Source organism: Vombatus ursinus, unplaced genomic scaffold, assembly GCF_900497805.2.
Source record: "Vombatus ursinus unplaced genomic scaffold, bare-nosed wombat genome assembly UNPS02014818.1, whole genome shotgun sequence".
Classification (NCBI taxonomy): Eukaryota; Metazoa; Chordata; class Mammalia; order Diprotodontia; family Vombatidae; genus Vombatus; species Vombatus ursinus.
This window is the reverse complement of record NW_020954596.1, coordinates 9830359-9854774: the sequence shown is the minus strand read 5'-3', so window position 1 is coordinate 9854774 and position 24416 is coordinate 9830359. Positions and strand designations below refer to the sequence as shown.

At 37.3% G+C, this 24416-nt stretch overlaps 1 protein-coding gene across 2 annotated transcripts in view; it reads right to left on the bottom strand.

The window, feature by feature from the left end:
* The window catches only part of GRK4 (G protein-coupled receptor kinase 4), a 134051-nt gene that overhangs the window by 22673 nt on the left and 86962 nt on the right, over positions 1-24416 (bottom strand). For both annotated transcript variants that reach the window (XM_027836183.1, XM_027836184.1), the window contains exons 9-11: positions 18578-18768; positions 4727-4764; positions 2181-2270 (exon numbers count right to left, since the gene is read on the bottom strand). In XM_027836183.1, the coding sequence (XP_027691984.1) occupies positions 2181-2270; positions 4727-4764; positions 18578-18768 (319 nt within the window). The remainder of the gene's footprint in view (positions 1-2180; positions 2271-4726; positions 4765-18577; positions 18769-24416) is intronic.

Here is a 24416-nt window from a genome sequence, read left to right as displayed (position 1 = left end):
CTAGGGATCTCCAGTGGACCACCCTAGGGGGAACTGTTTTAACATTTTTTTTTTAATTTTTGGTGAGGCAATTGGGGTTAAGTGACTTGCCCAGAGTCACACAGCTAGTAAGTGTCAGGTGTCTGAGGTCAAATTTGAACTCAAGGTCCTCCTGACTCCAAGGCTGGAGCTCTATCCACTGCGCCATCTAGCTTTCTCTGTTTTAACATTTTTATCAACTACTTGGAAAGAAGCACAGATGATCATCAAATCAGCAAATGACATCAAGTTGTGGGAGATAGTTAACACACTGGATAACACATTCAGGATCTAAAAGGGCTGAATTTCATAAGATAACATTAAAAAGAGATATATGTAAACACAAAAAATCAACTTCACAAACAGGGAGACACGGCTAGATATAGTTGTAGTGAACTGTAAACTAAATCTTAGTCAGCTATGTGAGGGGATAACTAAAAAAGCTAATGGGATCTTGGGTTGCATTAAGAGAAAGTGTAATTCCCAGGAATAGTGAAGTGATAGTTGCATTATGTTGAATTTTGGCCCCATCAGACCTTATCTGTGTTACTATGTTTAGTCTGGGAACCACAGTTTAAAAAGTCAACAAGTCAACAAGCACTTAAGCCAGCAAGCATTTATTCAGCACTCACTACGTGCTAAGTACTGGGCATACAAATATCATCATAAAGAAAAACAGTCCTTACTGTCAAGGAGCTCACATTTAAAAGGGAGAAGGAACACAAAAGAAAGTTGAGGGTAGGGGGAGAATAAGCCATTTGGAGGGGATGTGAAAAGAAGCCCAGGGAGTCATGAGCAAGGCCTGGAAAGGAATGAAGTCACGGCTGGCTTGGACATCTTCCTTAAAATGGAGGTTCTGGAAGGAACCAGCTAACCAAAGGAAGAAGAGGCAAGCTGGAAGACACCTCCAGTGTAAGAGGTCTAGGGGTGCAGTGGACTTCCAGGGTGAAAATGTTTCTCTAGCTGGACAGTATTCAAAGGACAATCAGGACGCAGAAACACACTGAGTCCACATCATATAATAATCCGTTGAATGAACTGGGCATGTGTCGCCTGCAGAAGAGAAGACTCGTGGCAGGGGGAACAAGACAGCTGACTTCACGTATTTGAAGGCCTGTCCCATAGAAGGATTAGAGTTGTTCTCTTCGGTCCCAGGGGCAGAACCAAGAGCAACGGGCAGCAGCTGAACAGTACCTCACTTAGGACAGAGGTCAGGAACAACTTCCTAACAATGAAAAGTGTCCGAAAGTGACCTGGACTGCTTTGACTGGTGGTAGATGCTTTCTTCTTTGAGGTCTTCAGGCAGGGTTTGGATGAGCACTTGCTAGTATGCTATAATGAGGATTCTTATCACGTAGGGACCAGATGGCTGCTAAGTTCCCTTCCAACAGTCAAATCTGGTAATTCTGCCTTTTGAAACTCTTCTGAAGCTATCAATGAATGAATGAATGAAAAAAGCATTTAAGGTACTTACTCTGTGCAAAACAATGTGCTAAATTGCGTGGATGTAACAGAACATTAGGGTTAGCCCCTGCTTTCAGGGAGGGCACATTCACATATAGGAGGAGACTACACTTACAGGAAGTTTTGGCTGTATGTATAATGGAAAGGTACCTTGGTGTTTAGCATATGGTGTCAAAGCAGATAATAATTGATCTTCTTTAACACTATTTACACTGACAAAACTACATCCATTTCTGATGGTGAAATATTTGACAAGGCCAAGGATTCTGGTCCATCAAGAACATTTCTTTCTGTGTCTTCAACACTAGGGCGCACTGAGGAGGTGGTCCCTGCCTGTTGGTGGCAGCTGTTCAGCAGGTGATTTTGGTGGTGGTGAGGACAGCAAGGCCCCTTCTTCACAGGGCTTGCTCCTCTCAGTGATGGCTGTGAGGCCTAGAAGCAGGGTTGCTGGTCTAGCACGCAATGCTATTCCCGGGGCTCTTAGACTCAAGGCCCTGTGGCTATCTACATCATAGTCTGAGGAGAAGTGATGGTCAAGGTGGTATCAGTGGTTTGACTAGCCTTGCACATACTATTTACTGTCTCTCCCCCTACTCTGCCAATCAATCAATTAACAAGCATTTACTATGTGCTGGGCACTTCGTTCACACAGAATGTTATGTGAAAGCAATTTAAAGAATTACAAACATATCACGTACCCATATAGCCAACTGTTCCAACTCTTCCTCGGATTGTTTCTCCTTCTGGGATCTGCATAGCTAGCCCAAGATCTGAGATCCGGATATGTCCTATTTATGTTAAAAAAACAAAACAAAAATGTAAAAGCAAACGAAACCAAAACATCAACACTGAAAATAAGAATCATGAATCAAAGCTTTGTCTTAAAAATGTTGAAACTGACTCACATTCTGAAACATTTACAATAAATAATCACATTACTATCTTGACATTTACCAAAAATATCATCAATTCATTTTCATTACCACCAAGAAATGAAATTATGGCTGGCCATTCATCCATCCTGACCCAGGTATACAAACACTTCAAGAAACCAAAACATAGTGTTTATTTTCTCACTGACAGAAGATGAATAGGTTACATGGGAGTGAACAACATGGTTGGCAAATAAGCACAAATGGATAACATACAATACAGAAATATGAAAGTAATTATGACAGAGGGTTATCTTTTGAAGGATGAGTGAAAAGGAAACCTGGAATGGTGTTTTATTTATTTATATTACATATGACTAAGACTACACCAGTGGCCAATTTGTGAAGTTAGAGTAAGAGATTTCTATGGTATATCTCTTTCTTATTATTATCAGTTTCTAATTGGCAATAGGCTGCTGCATTTTGAAACTCTGTCAAGTTTTCTTAAGTCCTTCCATAGATATCCTAATTGATAGTTTAATGTATTAGAGAGAATGGATTTTTGACCCTTAAGTAAACCTTTCTATATCACCTAGCCATGGTTCCTATGAAAGGAAATAAATTCTACAATTTATTGGCATCTGCACATACAAACTAAGAAGATTAACTCTTTAGCAAAGAAAATGAAGTGATCTGCCCAGTGTTCCCTGTGTAGTTCAGCAGAGGTGGGATCTGAAATAACAAAAGGAAGAGATGGAATGTTTATCAATTGTGCAGATGATACACAGCTAGGAAGAAGAACTAAGAGAACATAACAGAGTCAGGAGGCTACAATACTGGGCGGAATCCAGTAAGATGTCTTTACAGTCTTAAAAGTCTTACACTTGGGCTAAAATCACTTTCACAAGTACAAGGTAGGGGAGACATGGCCAGACAGAAATTAGCTTTAGAACAATCTGAAGTTTTTGGTGGATAGTGAGCTCAGTGAGACAAGAGTCTGCTATGGTAGCCAAGAAAGCAGAGGAGAACTCACATTGCATTGAGAGAGGTCTAACTTCCAGGAATTAGCAAGTGACAATCCCATTGTATTTTGTCCTGGTCTGATAACTGAAATATGAGCCCTGTATCACAGGATCATATCAGTCCAGAGCTGGAAGGGATCTTAGAGGCAGGCTATACGTCTAGCCCAGCCTCCCTATTTCACAGAGGAGGAAGCTGGGGGCCAGAGAGCTTGAGTGTCTTGTCCAAGGACACATAGATAATAAGCATCAGAGAAAGGATTTTAAGATAGGTCCTCTGGCTCTGGAGTCTGTGCTTTTGTTCAGTTCTGTGTGTCACGTTTTAGGAAGAACACTCTCTCAGGCCTCCACTGCCCTCTGGTTGCATGGGTGACTATGAAGGACCCTCCACTCAGGCTGGGCTTATCTACCCAACATAGAGGAGGACCCACGTTCCATTGAGGGTACATCCCCTAAAAGCTATCTGTACTGGTTGATGAACCATGCTCTATAGGCAAGGGCCCAGGCCAACACCACAGTAGAAACATCAGGAAAGAGCCTTAATAACCCCATCTGTACAGCTCAGGCAAATGCGGGATACTGGTCAGTGTTAGAAGGGTGGGGGACAGGGGAGGAGACAGGACATAACAAAGCAAGAGGCTTCAGAGATACCATGATTGTGTAGCAACAGTTAATATTTGTCCCCTTCTCCAGCTGTGATCTTTAATTACTTCTCTTTTTTGTCCTTTTCATAGTGGGATGGGGAGGGAGTGTGTGATTAATTTTCGAATCACTGAAAGGATTCTGGCAGACCTAATGTTCTAATTAGAAGTTGCATCTAATCTTTACCTTTCCCCCAACTTTTATACACAAAGATTTTCATACACAAAGAACAATAGAAAAAGAAATTGGTATATGAAACCATGAATCTCTATTATGTATAGATGGTTTCCTCTCAAAAAGTATATATTAAATTTAATATTTATTCTTACTATTATTATACTAACATTGCCCTATTTGTATGTGCCTCTTTCTGATCTCTCTTGTGTTTCATTTCATTTTTTTCTTTTTTCATCTGTATCACTAATCCCCAATCCCCCCATAACACTACATCCAAAAAACAAAAGCTCTTCCTTGCCACAAGCACAGTCAAATAAAACAAATTCACAATTGGTGGTGTCTGAAAATATATGTCTCATTCTACACCTCTAGTCCATCATCTCTCTAAAGCATGCTTCATCACCACAGAGCTGGAGCAGTGATTGGTCACTACACTCACCACATCTATTACTTTTTAATTGTCTAAAAAGAAGTGAATCAGGATCCTGTTAATAAATGTAATTGTTTATAGGTTGAAGGCACGCCATCACTTACCACGATCATCTAAGAGAATGTTTTCAGGCTTCAAATCCCTATAAAATAAATAACAAAAACAAAAGCAAAATTGTAACCTCTAGCTGTAAAACAGTAATTATCATATTTGCTTCAAAGGCTCTAAGACAAAAAAAAAGTACAAGTAAAAAGAAAAGAAACTATCCAACTCACAACTACTTAATGTTGTTAGAATATTCTAATTTTCACAATCTAAACTAAATAAAACAAGGATGACAATCTGAAGACTGGATGACACTGTAAAAGGAAAAAAAAATGTTAATTTTTTTTTTTTTTAGCCCAAGGAAACAGATACGTTACTCAAAAGGATTTCATCTAGTTTGAAATGTTAAATGTTTGACTTCAAATTTGGTGTCTCATATTACATAAATCAGCCTAATATTCTCCTATCAGACATAATTAAATAGTTCTCAATGACATTTCTAAACCATAAACAAAAACTTATTTGAAGTGAGGGCCACTGAATTAATCAATCAGCAAGTATTTATTAAGTGCCTACTATAGTCCAGATATCGTGCTAGGTGCTAGGGATAGAAAAGTAAAAACGAAAAGTACCTCTTCCAAAAGAGTTTATATGATATAAGGTGAAAACAGGGTTGAAGTCACACTTCTGACATGATCTAGCTACATGACTGTGCAAATCATTTGACCTCTCTGATTCTCATGTGTAAGAGAGGGTAATAATGCTAGCATTAATCTCACAGGGTTGTTGTGAGGTTCAAATGAGATGATGCTGCTAAGTTCTTTGCCTTAAAGTGTTCTCTAAATGCCAGGTAATTATTGTTGTTGTTATGGAGACATGCATATAAAAGTATATACAAAACATACAAATACAGGGTAATTTTTGTAGGGAGGCTGATCAGGACTGGAATTTAAATTGAGTTCTGAAGAAAACAGAGGATTCTCAGAGGTGATGAAATGGGAGGGCATCTCAGACATGGGAGTTAGCTTATGTCAAGGCCCTAAAGTGCTGTAAGGACCAAGAAGTCCAGCTGGGCAGAACCAAAGCATGAATGAAGGAGAGAGAATACATCATCAGCCTTAGAAGGTAGGTTGGTTCCAGATTGTGAGGTCCTTTCAGTGCCAAACAGAGGAGCTTGTATATCTGCTCCTAAAGGCAAAATAGCATCACACTACAATTTATTGAGCAGGAGACTGACATCTCAGATCTGTGCTTGAAGAAAATCATTTTGGCAAGTGTGTAGAAGATGGATTGTGACAGTCAGTCAATAAACATTCATTAAGAGTCTACTTTGTGCCAGGCACTAAGCTTAAGTGCTGGGAATGCAAAAAGAAACCAAAGAGAGTTCCTACCCTCAAGGAACTTACAATCTAATGGGGAAGACAACTTGCAAATAAATATATACAGATCAAGTTATATAATGAATAAAAAATAATCAAAAGAGGGAAGAATTAAGAGGGGTTGGGAAAGGTTTCCTGTAGAAGACAGGATTTGGTTGGGACTTAAAGAACGCAGTAGGTAGAGATAAGGTGGGAGAGTGTATCAGGCATGGGGGACAGCCAGAACAATGTGGAGATCTGCAAGATGGAGTGTCCTTTTTGTCTAAAAGCAAGGAGGCCCTTGTCACTGGATCAAAAAGCATGTCGTGATGAGTAAGGTTGAAGGAGACTGGAAAAATGGGAGGGGCTCAGTTTTTAAAAGGCTTTGAATACCAAATAGAGGATTTTGTATTTGATTCTGGAGGCAATACAGAAGATACTGGAGTCTACTGAGGGGTGGAAGGGTTGTATGTGTGTGTGTGTGGGTGGGTGTGTGACATAACAAAACCTGAACTTTAGGAAAACCACTTCAGTGGCTGAATGGAGAATGGTTGGAGGAGGGGTCAGGTAGACCCACCAGCAGGCTAGAGCAAAAGTCCAGGCATGAGGTGACGAAGGACTGCATCACAGTGGTGGCAGTGTCAGAAGTGAGAAGGGGGTATATTTGAGAGATATTACAAAGATAAAAGGCCTTGGAAACAGACTTGATCTGGTAACAGTGAGAGATAGTGAAGAATCTAGGATGACATTTAGATTGTGAGCCTGACGGACTGATGGATGGTGTTGACCTTGAATGTAATAGGGAAGTTAGGATATGGGGAAGGTTTAGGGGGAAAGATAATGAGTTCTGTTTGGGATTTATTGAGTTTAAGATGTCTACTGGACATATACTTCAAGATGTCTGAAAGGGAAGCAGCTAGGTGGCACAGTGGATACAGCAATGGCCCTGAGCTCAGGATGACCTGAGTTCAAATCCGACCTCAGACATGTAACACTTACTAGCTGTGTGCCTCTGGGCAAGTCACTTAACCCCAATTGCCCCCCCCCCCAAAAAAGATGTCTGAAAGGCAGTTGGAGATGTAAAGTCCAGATAAGTAAAACAACTTGTCTAAGACCACACGGCTAGTGGAAGGGGCAAAAATGAGATTTAAACTCAGGGTCTGCCAACTCCAAATCCAGCTATTTCCACTACATTGCAGATGTCTCTGTTGCTCAACAACCCACTGCTTCTTCCACAGTGAGGAAGATGTCATCTGTTTTTCATTCTACAATCCAACTCACTCAATAGATATAACAGGCCCAATGAATATTAATTTCTGGGTTAGATGGCAAAAATCAATATAAAATATTTCTCTTCAATCATTCTAAATGAAATCTGTCAGGTTTTTTCATGACAAACTATATTTCACCACATACAAGTATTAGGGTCTTTTTGAAAGACAAAAATACCACACTGCCACCAAGAGTTTATCATTTAGATTTATCATATCATTCTGACCAAATCTTAAACAAGCTTTAGTTACTTATTATAACGAGTAGTTTTCCTATAAACAGGATGACAAATGGAAACAGAGCTGTGCCACAAGTTTACATTTGTTAATTTTTATGAAATCAAACCCTAGCAAGAATCATTCAAAATTCACATGAGGTTCTTGGATCTAGCTGTTTAGTTTTAGGTTGCTGACATTGACAAATATTTGTATAAACACATGTTGGCAGATGCAATTTTCTCAGCATCAGAGAAAAAAACTGAGGCTGGGTTTATTTGGCTCATGGTGAATTAATGACCATAGCAGCTCTATGTTACAATTGCATTACTTGAACATGCAATTGAACATTCTCTTTTTGCCTCTTTATACCATTATTTCCCTTTTTTTGTAGGGTTAAAGAAGAATAAGAGGCAAGCAGATTTGAATTTAATAATAGAGATTTTTATTCATTAGTCAACCTATTCTTTGGCTCAAAAAACCCAGTGCAAACTACCATTTTTTTTTCTCAGGCAAAAAGTTGCTTCCCTCTCCCCTCCCCCATCCTTTCCTGCTTTCCTGATCCTTCAAAAGTCTCCTGTCTCATTCTTCCTTTCTTCATAATATAAACATTATCAACAAACATTCAAATAAATTATTAGTGATGAAAGATATATTTTGATGTATTTAGTTTCAAAAGCGATCAAGTCCATCACAGAAATATTCAAATGTCTTTCATATTTAATAAATCCATATAAGATCAACCTGAGTTTCTCAATTACTTCTAATCTTGAAATTTTGTGAATGATCATGCAAATAAAGTGGACTCTACACAGTTATGGGCCTCTTAAAGTTCGAGATAAAAACAAACTTTTTCAAGTAAAGCAGAGGAAAAAGTGGTTGATTTAATAGATGTTAACTAGTTAGGATCACAGAAATTTTAGAAGCAACCTCGTCTAACAACATTAGAAACTGATAATTGTAGGATTATAGATTTCACTTTATTTTTTTCCTTAATAGTATTTTATTTTTTCCAATTACATGTAAAGATAGTTTTCAACATTCGTTTTTGTAAAATTTTGAGCTCCAAATTTTTCCCCCTCCCTCCTCACCCTCCTCCCCAAGACAGCAAGCAATCTGCTATAGGTTATACATGTACAATCACGTTAAACATATTTCCGTATTAGTCATGTTGTGAAAGAAGAATTAGAACAAAAGGGAAAAACGAGAAAGAAAAACACAACAAAAAAAGTGAAAATAGTATGTTTCAATCTGCATTCAGACTTCATAGTTCTTTTTCTGGATGTAGTTAGCATTTTCCATCATGATCCTTTTGGAATTGTCTTAGATCATTGTGTTGCTCAGAAGAGCTAAGTCTATCATAGTTAATCTAGTTAAGCTGTTGCTGTTCTCCTGGTTCTATTCACTTCACTTAACATCAGTTCATGTAAGTCTTTCCAAGTTTTTCTGAAATCTGCCTGCTCATCATTTCTTATAGCACGATAGTATTCCACTACATTGATATGCCACAACTTGTTCAGTCATTTCCCAATTGATGGGCATCCCCTCAATTTCCAATTCTTTGTCACCACAAAAAGAGCTGATACAAATATTTTTTGTACATGTAGGTCCTTTTCCCCTTTTTATGATCTCTTTGGGATACAGGCCAATACAGTGGTATTGCTGGATCTAAGGGTATACACAGTTTGATAGTCCTTTGGACAGAATTCCAAATTGCTCTCCAGAATGGTTGGATCAGTTCACAACTCCACCAACAATGCATTAGTGTTTCAATTTTCCCCACATCTTCTCCAACATTTATTATTTTCCTATTTTGTCATGTTAACCAATCTGATAGGTATGATGTCTTATCTCAAGAGTCATTTTAATTTGCATTTCCCTAATTAATAGCAGTTTAGAGCATTTTTATCACATGACTATAGATGGCTTTAATTTCCTTATCTGAAAACTGCCTGTTCATATCCTTTGACCACTTATCAGTTGGGGAACGATTTGTATTCTTATCAATTTGACTCAGTTCTCTATGTATTTTAGAAATGAAGTCTTTATCAGAGACACTGGTTGTAAAAATTGTTTCCCAGCTTTCTGCTTTCCTTCCAATCTTGGTTGCACTGGTTTTATGTGTGCAAAAACTTTTTAATTTAAAGTAATCAAAATTATCAATTTTGCATTTCATAATGTTCTCTATCTCTAACAGGTAAAATATTCACTAATCTCCTAATTTGTTTATGGTATCATCCCTTATGTCTAAATCATGTACCCATTTCAACCTTACCTTTTGAGATGTTGGTCTATGCCTAGTTTCTGCCATACTATTTTACAGTTCTCCCAGCAGTTTTTGTCAAATAGTGAGTTCTTATCCCAGAAGTTGGAGTCTTTGGGTTTATCAAACAGTAGCTTATTATAGTCATTTACTACTATGACTTCTATGCCTAACCTATTCCACTGATCCACCACTCTATTTCTTAGCCAGTACCAAATAGTTTTGATGATTACGGCTTTATAATACAGTTTTAGATCTGGTATGGCTAGGTCACCTTCTTTTGCACTTTTTTTCCATTAATTTCCCTGATATTCTTGACCTTTTTTCTTCCAGATGAATTTTATTATTTTTTCTAGCTCTATAAAACAATTTTTGGTAGCTGGATTGGTATGGCACTGAATAAGTAAATTGATTTAGGCAGAATTGTCATTTTTATTATATTAGCTAGGCCCACCCTTTAGCAAATGATATTTTCCCAAATGTTTAGACCTGACTTTATTTGTGTGAAGCGTTTTGTAATTGTGTTCATATAGTTCCTAGATTTGTCTTGGCAGGTAGATTCTCAGATATTTTATATTGTCTACAGTTATTGTAAGTGGAATATCTCTTTCTATCTCTTGTTGCTGGGCTTTGCCGGTAATATATAGAAATACTGATGATTTATGTGGATTGATTATATATTGCAACTTTGCTAAAGTTAATTATTTCAAGCAGGTTTTTATTTATTTTTTTGGGGGGGGGTTGAGGTAATTGGGGTTAAATGACTTTTGCCCAGAATCAGACAGCTAGTAAGTGTTATGTATCTGAGGCCAGATCTGAACTGGTCCTCCTGACTCCAGGGCCAGTACTCTATCCACTGCGCCACCCAGTTGCCCCCAAGTAGTTTTTCAGTTGATTTTCTAGGGTTCTTTAAGTATACCATCATATCATCTGCAAGGAGTAGTACTTTTGTTTCCTCTTTGCCTATTTTAATTCCTTCAATTTTTTTCTTCTCTTATTGCTAAAGCTGATATTTCTAGTACAATATTGAATAACAGTGGTGATAATGGGCATCCTTGTTTTACCCCTGATCTTTTTGGGAATGCTTCTAGTTTATTCCCATTACATATAATGCTTGCTGATGGTTTTAGATAGATACTGCTTATCATTTTAAGGAAAACTCCGTTTATTCCTATGCTCTCCCGTGTTTTTTAAATAGGAATGAGTGCCGTATTTTTTTAAAAGCTTTTTCTACATCTACTGAGATAATCATATGATTTCTGTTAGTTTTGTTATGGATATGGTCAATTATGTAGATAGTTTTCCTAATATTGAACTAGCCCCTGCACTCTTGGTACAAATCCCACCTGGTCATAGTGTATTATCATCATGATAAACTACCATAATCTCTTTGCTAATATTTTATTTAAAAATTTTGCATCAATATTCATTAGGGAAATTATCTATAATTTTCTTTGTTTTGGCTCTTCCTGGTTTAGGTATCAGCACCATTTTTGTGTCATAAAAAGAATTTGATAGGACTCCTTCTTCACCTATTTTTCCAAATAGATTCTACAGCATTGGAATTAGTTGTTCTTTAAATGTCTGGTAGAATGCACTTGTAAATTCATCTAACCCTGGAGATTTTTTCTTAGGAAGTTCATTGATGGCTTCTTCAATTTCTTTTTCTAAAATGGGATTATTTAAGTATTTTATTTCCTCTTCTGTTAATCTGGGCAATTTATATTTTTGTAAATATTCATCCATTTCACTTAGATTGTCAGATTTATTGGCATACAGTTGCACAAAATTGCTCCACATTTTTGCTTATTTTCTTCTTTTTTAAAAAAATTAACCAAGGGTTTATCTATTTTATTTTTTTTCATAAAACCAGTTCTTAGTTTTATTTATTAGTTCAATGGTTTACTTACTTTCAATTTTATTAATTTTTTTGATTTTCAGAAATTCTAATTTGATATTTAATTGGAGATTTTTAATTTGTTCTTTTTCTAGCTTTTTTAATTGCATGCCCAATTCATTGATCTCCTCTTTCTCTGTTTTATTCAGGTGAGCATTAAGAGATATAAAATTTACCCTAGGAACTGCTTTGGCTGCATTCCATAAGTTTTGGTATGCTGTTTCATTATGGTCATTCTCTTTGATGAAATTATTGTTTCTAAGATTTGTTATTTGACCCACCCATTCTTTAGGATTAGATTATTTAGTTTCCAATTAATTTTTAGTCTATCTTTCCTTGGCCCTTTATTACATATAATTTTTATTGCATCATGATGTAAAAATAACGCATTTAATATTTCCGCCTTTCATTCTGAGGTTTTTATGAGGATTATAGATTTTAAGCTGAAAGGGCCTTCAGAAGTCACTTAATTCAATCTTATCATTTTATAGATGAGGTGACTGAAGTCTAGTAAAGTTACAGGACTTGCCCAAGTTACAAAGGATGTACAAGCAGGGGAGGGATTTGAACCCAAGTTGTGCAAGTCAGAATCTGGAGTTATTCTCGCTGTTGCACAGGTAGATTTTGCAAATTTTGCTATGAATTGTGATCTTATTATGAAGCGAAGTTGTATAAAGTAGTAAAAAGCAAATGTGGCAGAGGTTAAACCAAAGTAGATCAATGGATTTATTTCTACTAATTGCATGAAATTAGCAGCTGATAGAAACCGTTTAAGGATAAAACAACAACAATCATCCCTACTCCTACTATTGATAATTTGGGACAAATTCAATGATTTAATTATGGATCCAATGGGCAGTTTAGAGGTGGGCAAAGCTATATTCTATGATGCCCTACCCAGTTTGGTCTACTTATGCATATACATTTGGATACATAAAATGACCTTCATTCATCCTTCTTACATGCTTCATGTCTATAAATTTTGGTGACTTTTTCTTTTACAAAGAAATATTACAATAAAAAAAATTTGCATCCTTGGAAACATCTGACATAAGGTAGGCCACAGGAACCTTAAAGTAACCGACATGAGTTGGTAAAGTTGATTTTAGTATGACTGGTAGGTGATTATAACCATCCAATTTTTATCCTCTTTGCAGTATCAAAAGATTTCTTTCAACTACACCTAAGAATGTAAGAGAAACAAAGAATTCAAAGTATACTCAGCAAGTATATTCATTTTAATCAGACTTTTAATATTATGCTTTAAATTTTTTTCTTTTAAGTCAGCATGAATTTAGAGCTAAAGTTTAATTCACATGAGCCAGGGTATGCATAAAAAATTCACAAAATGAGATTGGGACATCTTCTGCCTCTTTACTGGAGGACAGAAACCAAATACATGTTTTTGTGTTTGCCTACTAAAATCTGAAAAATCAGGGTGCTATTGGAAATGTGTAAAGTTTTGGAATTCTGAGATATTAAATATGACTTTTCTCTTTATATTTATAAATTTCTCCTAAGGAGTAGAATTGTTTATTATTTCATGCCCCTGATGGGACTACATAAACTTTAAGGCTGTTTATAACCAAAATTATTTTTCCTTGGAATTACCCTTTGAGCGCACTAAGTAATGTCAGTGCAGAACATTGAGGTTCAATTATTGATAGATACAACCCACATGGAGGACATTAGACTCTGTTATGGAATCTCTGGTTCCCAAATGCAATTAAAGGAGCTGATTTAAGTTACTGAAAGCATGATTTAGGAAATGATTGTCTTTTCCTATAAACACTTTAAGCCTCATCAGCTAATGGTTACAAAATCCACATTTCTTCTAACTGAAAACAGGAGATGGCATGTTAATTGTTCTCATCCTTTAGACCTGCTTACACACTCTGGTATAGCATGAGCCAAGAATCAAAACCTATTTCTTTAGATTTGAAAGTGGAGATAGGAATATATTTGATATATTTTTAATTCCTGTATATACATACACGCAGTTTCTGTGCTAAAATGTTAAAGCTAAAAACAGTTGTAATTTCTGTAATTCTTTACATTTATATAGTGCTTTAAGAGTTACACAGCACTTTATGTACAACTACTCAGTGATTATCTCCATTTGATCTTCTTACCTGACTCTACTTCTACCTGAACTTTTCTATCACAGTCCTAACTGCTTTCTCATCCTAGGGATTTTTCTGCTCCTGTTGCTGGCTCCTTCCTCCCATCCATGAGTTCTAGCCCAGAACTTCCATTTGAGGAAGAGCCTGGGGCCAACCACTGCTCACTTTCTTGAGTCAGCTCCTGAATCTCTGGAGATGGGCTCTTCTACCTTGCCTGGAGAGGATACCTTCTCTATCTCCCTTTCACCCTTGCACTTTTTAGTACCCTTTTATGTGATGCCTCCCCAATTAGAATGTAAGCCCCTCAGGTTTGAAACCTAGGTATCATCCTTAACCCCTGACTCACCTAAGCCTGTTGACTTCACCTTTGCAACATATCTAATATGCCCCCTTCTATCCTCTGATATTGCCACCACTCTAGTGCAGGCCTGGACTACTGCAATGTTCTGCTAGTTGGTCTATGGGACCCACGTTTCTCCTACTCTAGTCAATCCCCAAATGATTTTCCTAAAGTGCAGGTCCTACCACGTCAAGCCCCAACCTGATAAACTCCTGTGTCTCCCTATCATCTTCAGGATGAAATACAAAATCCACTGGCAATCAAAAACCTAGCATCCTCTTACTTATCCAATTTTCTTACATCTTACACAACCCCAAACCCTGTGACAACCATGTTCTCTCCAATCCAGCAACATTGGCTTTCTGGCTGTTCCTTGAACAAGACACTCCATCTCTCAGCGCCAGGCATTATCACTGGCCCTCTCCCATGCCTGGAATGTTACCTCTCCTCATCTTTGTCTCCTGGCTTCCTTCCTTCAAGTTCCAGTGTAAAGGCCATCTTCTACAGGAAGCCTTTTCCAGACCCTTCTAGTTCTAATTCGCTCTGCTGATTATTCCTCATTTATTTTGTACGTAGATTGTTTGTACACAGATGTTTGCATGTTGTCTTCCTCGTTAGATTGTGAGCGCCTAGAGGAAAGGACCTGTCTCTACATATCCTTGTATCCCCAGTACTTAGTACAGTGCTTGGCATACAGAAGGTGCTTAATAAATGCTTGCTGACCATGGAATGACCACTCTTATCAATTCTCCCCCATCCCTATTTAGTTTTCTTGGTTTCCTTCCCTTGTTCTTCTAATCCCCAAGTTTGAGGGTTACCACTCTGCTTCCTCTCCTCTGCATTTTCTTTTCTTCCTAGGTGACATTTTATCATTTGTAAATCTTCAAAGACTGTCTCTCATTAGATTTTTGAACTCTGTGAGAATAGTGACTATTTTTGCCTCCCTTTTTCTGTATTTCTAATGTTTAGCACATAGTAGGTGCTTAATAGTTTCTTGTTGATTGACCTCTACGCAGATAACTCTCAAATCTTAATCTCCAGCCCCAACCTCTCTCTCTCCGAACTTTTAAATATTTCCCACTGCCTACTTAAAATCTCCAAATAAATGTTTCTAGCACTCCAAAATCAGCACCCTAAGTTGAATCCATCATTTCCCACTCAAAATCCAACTTACTGCCTAATTTATTTCTCTTGATAGCATCACCATGTTTTACCAGTGATACACTCTTGAGACTTGATGATTATTTTTGACCTTACCTTTTCTTAATCAATTGTCAAATGTGGTACTATCATATCTATCATTTTTCTCCCCCTTCAATTGTAAACATCCAACTTCAGATTCTTATCACTTCAGTCTTTGATTATTGTAATAGTTTCCTAACTAGTTTCATGTCCTACATACTCAATGTCAATCCATCCTTTACACTGTAGTGCAACTAATATTCTTAATGTACATGCGTGATTAAGTCATTCTCTTGCTTTGATGAATGGCTTCCTCACTGGTACATCAAGTAAAATGCACACTTGATAGCCAAACATTCAAGGCCCCACACAGCCTGGTTCCAGCCCACCCTTCCAGTCCTATTTCACATTACTTCCTTCATGTATTCTATGCTCCAAATTTGATAATTCATAATTCTGACCTCTTCATGCTCTCTTTTACCTCAATACAATTATTTGGACACACTCCATATACCCTAACTCTAGCTTCAAAGCCCAGTCCAAGTGATACCTCTCCTCCATTAAGCTTCCCCAACTAGAAGCAGTTCCTTCTTCTAAAAATCTCATAAAAGTATGTTTGGTGCAGGGTGTGTCCAGGGGAGACCAGTATCTCTGGTGTGAGGGCTTTTCAGGGCTGCTTTCCACCTTTGGTGTCCATCTGATCCATTTAACTCTCACCTGTGGTTCCAAGAAGCTGTAGCATGCACAGTGGCCATATCTCAGCAAACCATTTAGGCAGATGGGCTAAACCAGGTTGAGGTTAATTAACAGGCCTCAAATCCATCAGTGACTAGGGGGGTGTCTACTCCAAGCAAGTGAAGTCTTCCCCCGGTGGAACAGGCTGATGAGAATAATTTGTTCCAATGGCCATGAAGATAGCTGAAGCAGGCACTATGTTTACAGCTTGGTTAGACAACAAAGACGCTAAGGTCATCCACTGCATCTTGTACCATTATCAGTCATCTTGACTCTGTCCTGACAATGGACTGTGATGACTCTGGACCACAGTGAGGCCAACAATTTTGTGTAACTGTTCCTCACTTAAATCCAATTTACACATGAATCAAAAGACATCACCCATACCATTTTGTCATCTTTACCTATTTCAAAGTTCTGTGATGACAGGCAAGTGACAAAGCAGTAGGTGCAGATACACTGGGAGCTGTAGTCACAATCCTGAACACAGGCGGCCCAGGCTACAGGGTCATCTTCTCACTGATGCAGCAGTGGGATTCGGCAGCCCCCTGGGTGTCTGAGCAGCCTGAAGGTGGGGTGGTCCATTGCTCATACAAAAGCTGACTGAAATTTTCTGGGTTATATGGCAAGAGGAGGTCATCCCCAGGAGTTCAAGGACACCTCCACTGTCACCTCTATAAAGGTAAAAGAAATAGACTGTGCCTTGACAATCACAAGGGAGTCTCTCTGTTAGGCACTGCTGGCAAAATTCTTTCTAGAGTCCTCCTTAATAGGCTGATCCTTCACCTGGAAGATGGTCATCTATCTGGGAGCCAGTGTGGCTTCAGAAAGGGCTGAGGAACGATCATGGTGTTTGCTGCCCAACAACTCAAGGAGAAATACCAATAGCAGAACAGAGGTCTGTATACAACATTTATAGATCTGACCAAGGCCTTTGATGCTGTCAGTTGTGAGGGTTTATGGAAAATTATGTCAAAATTTGGTTGCCCAGAGAAGTTCATCAGTATGTATATCAATCTCAGGATGGCATGCTTGCCAGGGTTCTGGATAATCGACGATGCTCTCATGCTTTACCAGTCACCAATGGAGTGAAACAAGGTATGCTTGCTCCCATGCTTTTTAGCATGATGTTTTTAGCCATGTTATTAAATGCCTTCAATGAGGATGAACATGAGATCAAGGTCAGCTACTGCACTGATGGTAAATTCTTCAACTTGAAAAGGCTACATGCCAAGACCAAAGTAGAAGGAGTGATGGTGCATGATTTTTTGTTTGCAGATGATTCTGCATTCAATGCAGCCTCTGAAGCTGAGACACAAAGTATGGATCGATTCTCTGTTGCTTGTGCTAATTTTGGCCTAACAATTAACACCAAGAAAACACAGGTGGCTCCATCAGCCAGCATTACACCATCCATGTGGAACCATTGGTTACAGCAAATGGAGAAATTTTGAATGCTGTGGATAAGTTCATTTACCTTGTAGTATACTTTCCAGGGAAGTACACATTGATAATGAGGTTGACACATGCATTGCCAGAGCTAGCTCAGTGTTTGGGAGGCTCTGAAGGAAAGTGTGGGAGAGAAGAGTAATACTAGATTGACTACCAAATTGAAGGTCTACAGAGCTGTTGTGCTGACCTCATTTTGTACACTTGTGAAACCTGGACTACAGTATACCAATGCCATGCCAGGAAACTGAAACCCTTCTATTTGCATCATCTTAGGAAGATTCTGAAGATCACCTGGCAGGATAAGATACCAGACACTGGGATCCCTTCTCGAACTAAACTGCCAAGCATTCAAACTCTGCTGCAGAGAGAACAGCTACAATAGGCTGGCTACATTGTTTGAATATCAAACATACACTTGCCAAAAAAGACTATTTTATGGAGAACTCACACAGGGCAAGAGTTTAAGAGTGAGTCAAAACAGCATATTTCTTTTAATAATTTTATTATTTTACTAGCAATTATACTTTATGAACATTTTGATTCATTTAAATACTTGAAGTTAATATTACTAAATAAAGTTCATTTCTAATCTTTTAAAAATTATGTTCAGGTTAAAAAAACACATCATAACACAAACTGTTGCTTTTTAGATTTTCCTTGGGTATTTTTTCTGTTGAGTCCATGCTAATTTATGTAACAGAATTAAATGAATTATCTGTAAGATCAGAAAAATGTTCTCTTTTCATACCTATTTGAAGAGCATGTAGATTATTTAATCAAATTACTGTCAATTTCTAACCTAAAAACTTTAAGCTCACTTTTACTACTATATTCAGTAGAGATCACACAGACAGGTATATTATAAAAATGAACCTCAATGAAAACGAAAAAGAAATGTGCTCATCTTTATAAACTACATTTCAATAGCATAAGAGATCTCCCTAACATGACACAGCTTTTCTAAAAGCACAGGATGGGCCTCCTCAGCAGCTGGTCTCCTCCATGCTCAAGTTTCTATGCTGAATGAGAAGAGACCTTTGCAGCGGCCTGCCATTACTGCCATTAACTCTTACCTGTAAACAATTCTTTCCCTTTGTAAATCTTCCAAGCCACAGCACAGCTCTGCAGCATAGAAAATAGCCCGCTCTTCATCCAAGCCGGGGTTTCCCATATTGTATATGTGGAACTTCAAATCTCCTCCATTCATGATGGTCAGCACCAAGCATAGGGCATCTTTTGTTTCATATGTATAGGATAAACTAACCTAAAAACAAAAAAGACCTGCTGATACAGTTACCATTCATTCCCCCTACTTTCTCTAATTCTGTCTAAAAACAAAACAAAATGGTAAGAGAGGATGAAATGCAAAGACTACAATTAAGCAAACACAATCAGGAAGATTTTATCAGGCAAGAAAGAACAAATGTGATACAAGGACACATAAAATTAACATGACAACAATCTAAGAATCATCCAAGTTATAATTGCTTTGAATTTTAACAGGTCCAACTTGATGTACAAATAAAAATAGAGCCCTATGACTACTAAGACAAATAAGATCACACTCAGATCAAAATAATATCCTCCATCTCTGTCAAATTAGTGAAAATTCAATGGACACTTATTGTTTGAACTACTTACAATACCTGCATTAAATATTATTTTTCTTAAGTATCCTGAAATTTATTATATATTTCATATATAATGATGGATGATTTATTGCTGTACTACTGGAACATTTAATTTATGCTTAGTTATAAACAGCATTCAAATACTGTATTATAAAGGGGTGCTAAAAACAAACATTGGGTCCTTTCCCAGTTATTGGATTGTTATTTTTATTATTTTATGACTATTCCATGAAGAGACACAAGTGTCTATATAATATTTTTGGAAAGAAAAATTAGGAGATATTCAATAGCTAAGGGGAGATGTAATTAGGGCTTTTAATGAAGGTGGAAGCCATAAGAGTAATAAGAAGAGGAAAAGATATGTTGTAGAGGCAGAAGTGACAAGACCTGGAAATTGTCTGGACGTTGGGGTGAAGGGGGAGGGAAAGAGAAAAGTCAAAGATGACTTCAAGCTTGCAAACATGATGACTGGAAGACTGATAGTGCTCCTGAAAAAAAAAACAGGCAAGTTAGAAGAATTGTGGGTTTTAGGGAAAAAGATTGTAAGTTCCATTTTCGATAGGATGAATTTGAGTTGCCTATGGGACATACAAGTAGAGATGTACAGACAAGTAGTTGGTAGAGATGAGAGCTAGACATAAAGATCTGGCAGTCATCTGCACAGAGGCATCCAGGACTACAGAAGGGAAGGATCACGAATGATGCTCTTGGTGAGGGATACTGAAAAAGTAGTCAGACAAGGAGAAGAACCACCAAGAGAGAAGAGTGTTATGAGGAGGGAAATTAATAGTCATACATTTAGGCTGAACTTCTGGAGAGCAGGGAGTGGTTTGTTTGTTTGTTCTGCTAAGCACCGTGTCTAGCACATAGTAGGCATTTAATCAATATTAGTTAATTAACTGTCAGTGTTCTTTGAAAGACTCTGGAGAATGAGAGAGGTACAGAAGCATTGAGGAAGTACAAATATCACCATTTCTAAAAAAGGAAAGGGAACAGAGACCACAAAACATAGACCAAAAAGCTTCACTTTAATTCCTGGCAAAATTAGAGAACATATTAGTCATTAACCTATATTTTAGCACCACATTCGGCAAGATCTCTCTAGTTCACCGCATCTTCCACTCACTCAAAAAAGGGACCTCAAAGGTTATCTTGTCCAATTGCCTATTTGAAAAGGAATCTGCTATCTGACAAGTGGTCATCACCCTTTGTTTGAAGACCACAAATGAGGGGAAACAAGATTGAAGGGTTTTGCACTGAAGGGTTTCAGTATGAAGCAGATGTGGTTTAAACTTGGCTTACATCAGCCTTGAACCCCGGACACTTAAAAGGGACAAGCCAAAATGTGTGGTAAATGACCACCCACCTTTGAAGAGTGTAACTGCCATCATACAGTGGGAGAAGTAGAAAAGACTTTAGGTATCAATCAAACCTTAGCATATATCAATAATATAACCAAACTTCCACATTTACAGATAAGGAAACTGAGGTGCAAAGAGGGAAAGTGACTTGGAAAGTGACTTGGATAGTGACAAAACAAGTTAGTCATAGACCTGACTTTGGCATATCTAGGCCTGACTCCTAATCTTCTCACTATTTCAATTACATGCACTAGGGCACTGTGGATTTTGATTCTGACCTTGTCTGAGTGATCTTGAGAAAATTTTTCAACCTTTCTCTGTGTGTCTCAATTTTCTCATCTGTAAAACGTGAATAATTATACTGAACTAACTTAGGAGTTTTGTTATCAGGAATAATCAAGTATAACCAAAAGATATTTAAGTACAAAATACTATACAGATATTAAATATGTAGAATAACTGGAAAGAAAAAAAGTAAAATGAAACACAATGAAAAAGGACAATTGGAAACACAGCATTTCCTTCAATGTAAATAAGCAAATCAGTATACAATATTTCAATGTAATTATTTTCATAATTTAATCATCTGTAATTTCATCTGTGTGGGAACTCCTGGTGCAGGTTGCAACCATTGCTCTCAGCCTTAGTGAACACTTTCATAAATTTCTATAGCCAAAAATACTTGTTATTTGGTTGCCAATCTTCTGGTTAAAAGCGTATCTGAACTCTGACATAGTCAATGGGAAAGAGACACACAGTCTGCTGCCTGCCTTATATCTGATACTTTCTAGTTTGAAAATATCTACAATCTCGTGCCCTGCTAGCACAGCCTTCAAGAATCAAATATCAGCTACAAAACCCCATATCAGAGAAGGGCTTTAAACAGAAAAATTTACTCCAAACCAATTTTTCAAAGATTAAGAAACCCAGACATCTATGTATATCTAAGATACTAGATATATATATATATGTGTGTGTGTGTATATATATATAAATATATACATATGCCCTATTATTTATTAAGTGACTGAATCAAAATAGTTATTAATAAAAATTTTTAAATAGCCACACACAGCTAGGAAAGAGCAGCAACTTTTTTTTTACCTGAGATTTCAAAAGTAATAAAAGGATAAGATTCCTCTACCAACCAAAAACGATGAGATTTTTTCATGAATGACAAACCATACATACATGCACTTATCTACCTTTGCTAGAGAGGAGTAAGGGAAATATTCTAGTCAAAAGAAAGGTTAGATTAAAAATCAATAGTTTTTAAAATTCAGAAAGTTTTTTTTGTTTCATTTTTGCTGAATCTTAATGTGAATAGCCAAGGACAGTTTAAGAATAAAAGAGATTACTTCCTAGTATTGTACACAACTAAATCTACTATCAGTTCCTTATCTTTGATTTAAGATTCAAAGGAATTAAACTTTAACTTTTTTAACTTAAAGTCAACTAAAATTTATGTATTTTTAGGCTTTATTATCCAAAATGACATGGTGCCCAAAGAGACTCCTAGAGAGTGCTACTAGAATTCAAATTTCCTTTCAATTCAATCTTTTTGGTTTACTAAGGTAATTCTTATTAGTTACCTTTACCCATAACCTCATCAGGGTGGAACCTCCTTACAAAATAACTTGCAAGGATAATCTTAAAGAAGAATATATTTTTCATGCTCTTGAAATTCATTATTCAACATTTATCCATGCAATTGGGCCTAAAAAGCTAAAAGACTGAGTCAAAAAGATTAAGATGAACTGTCAAGGAAGCTATTCAATTAAAAAAGAAGACAATTCTAACTTTTCAAGAAGCATTTGAAAAAGAAAAAATGTACTCAGTACTTAGCATCCATAAGTCCTTTTAAGTACTTTTATCAATCATTAACATGTACAGAGAGCACTGTGCAAAATAATTACCTAGACCTGCACCCTGTTCTAGTAATGACTATATTTAAGTCTTAGAAACTTGAAAATAGATGAGAAATAAAGACTTCAGAATGAAACCAATACATGAATAAATAGTAAGGTATTTACCAAACACACAGGCGAAAGGCAAGTTTATTTCTGAGGCAAAATACAAAAATAAATTTGGATGGACGTGACAGAGAATGAAAAGCTGTGGAAGTTTAACATCTACAGCACAGACTTCAGCAGGCGTCTAAAGAGGGTGAAGTTTCATGGAGGATCTGAGTGGACAGCATCAAGAAGCCGGAGAAGAAAAAACAAAAGGGCATCCCAGTTACTGCTTCAGAGAAGAATCAGGTAGGAACAAAATGAACATATGGAGGTGGCACTGGGCACTCACGCACGAGATGTTCAACAGACTAGATAAAATGAGGGAGGAAAATAATTTGGGCACTTTGATGTGCACTCAGTACACAGTGAGCATTTATTTAGTTAAGTGACAATGATTGATGAGAACCTCTAATGTGAATGTGCAGAGCAACAGGCAGTCACCACAGCACAGAGGAAGGGGGCACCATGAAAAACCACGCTCAGTAGCAGTATAAGAAGAGATTCTAGGGGGTAGTGCTGGTAGGAGAAAAATAAAGTAAGACGGCTGTGAGATAGCAGGGGAGAGAGGACCACAGCTCAGTTCAAGGAAGGGATACACACAGATGATGCATGAAAGGATAGTAGGAATTGGCATCTGTTCCAAAGTCTGCAGGTAAATTCAAAATAACCCTGAGGTTTCTGGCATTGGATACCTAGATGGGTAGTGCTAATGTCTACTATCAAAGAGGATTGCGGAGTAAATATGATAATTTATCAGTTACACCTTATCAATTAATGGTTTCACATCTATTATATCCCATTTAATCCATGTAACAATCCATCTGTATCTCAGGATACTGGACACCTGGGAAGATATCTTGTTTAAAATGTCTCATAGGAAAGAATACTGATATATAAGATTAAACTAATTGATGAGAAAAAAAGAACTTGTCCACAGAGTTAATTAAATTCATGAAAGTGAGTATTTCTTAAGTTCTGTAAAATAAGAAGTCTAAGTGATCAAGGACTGTGCTCTGAGGGACTCTTACTATGAAAGTGAAGAAGTTTGGGGCAGAGCTGCTGAAAAGACATAGCACAGAGAAACACTGAGAGGCAGGGCTCTGCTACAGAAGTCCAGGACATCACCAGAAGGTGATGAACAGTGTTACCTGAAAGTATCAAATGCTTTAGAGAGGTAAAATAGGTTAAGTCACTAAGTATCTATTGTATCTGTCAGGTAGGAGGTAGGTTTTTTAAGTGCAGATCTCTGCTTCATTACTGGGTAAGCAACCAAATTAAAGGACTTAGGAGCTCAGATGAAGGAAAGAAGTGGAAAAATATAGAACAAAAAAAAAGGGTTTTCGTGTTGATTTCTTAAGGATGGACATTATCTATAGGCTGAAAAGAAGACACTATAGATCACAAGTGCTAAAAAGTGACTGAAAAGATAAATGAAGATGCATCCACTGATCTGGTCAATGGGGATATTCCTTGTAATGATGTAGACAGACATTCATGCCTTCTCATCTAGTGCGATTCTTATCCATGTCCTGTAAATTATCCATTAATGTCTTTTGGACCTTCTCCTGGGGCTTCTGGTATTACTTAACACGAATTGATGAAATGGTTGTCTATTGGTAATTGCTTACTTTCACTATGTTGCAGACTTAACTTCACTTTCAGAGAGAGAGTCCCAAAATTACTAGTCCTATTAAAGCTATTTAATCCATTGAAGCTTAAAACTGTACTACGGTTTTTGAGACCTTTGTGTATCTCTTTGATCATATATTTTAGGCACCTTTTAACGTGCAATTCTTTGCCTATTCACGGTAACCACGCACGTCTCTACTGACTTTTTGTTGTTGCTCAGTTGTTTTCAGTTGTGTGACCCCATTTGGGATTTTCTTGGCAAAGATACTAGAGTGG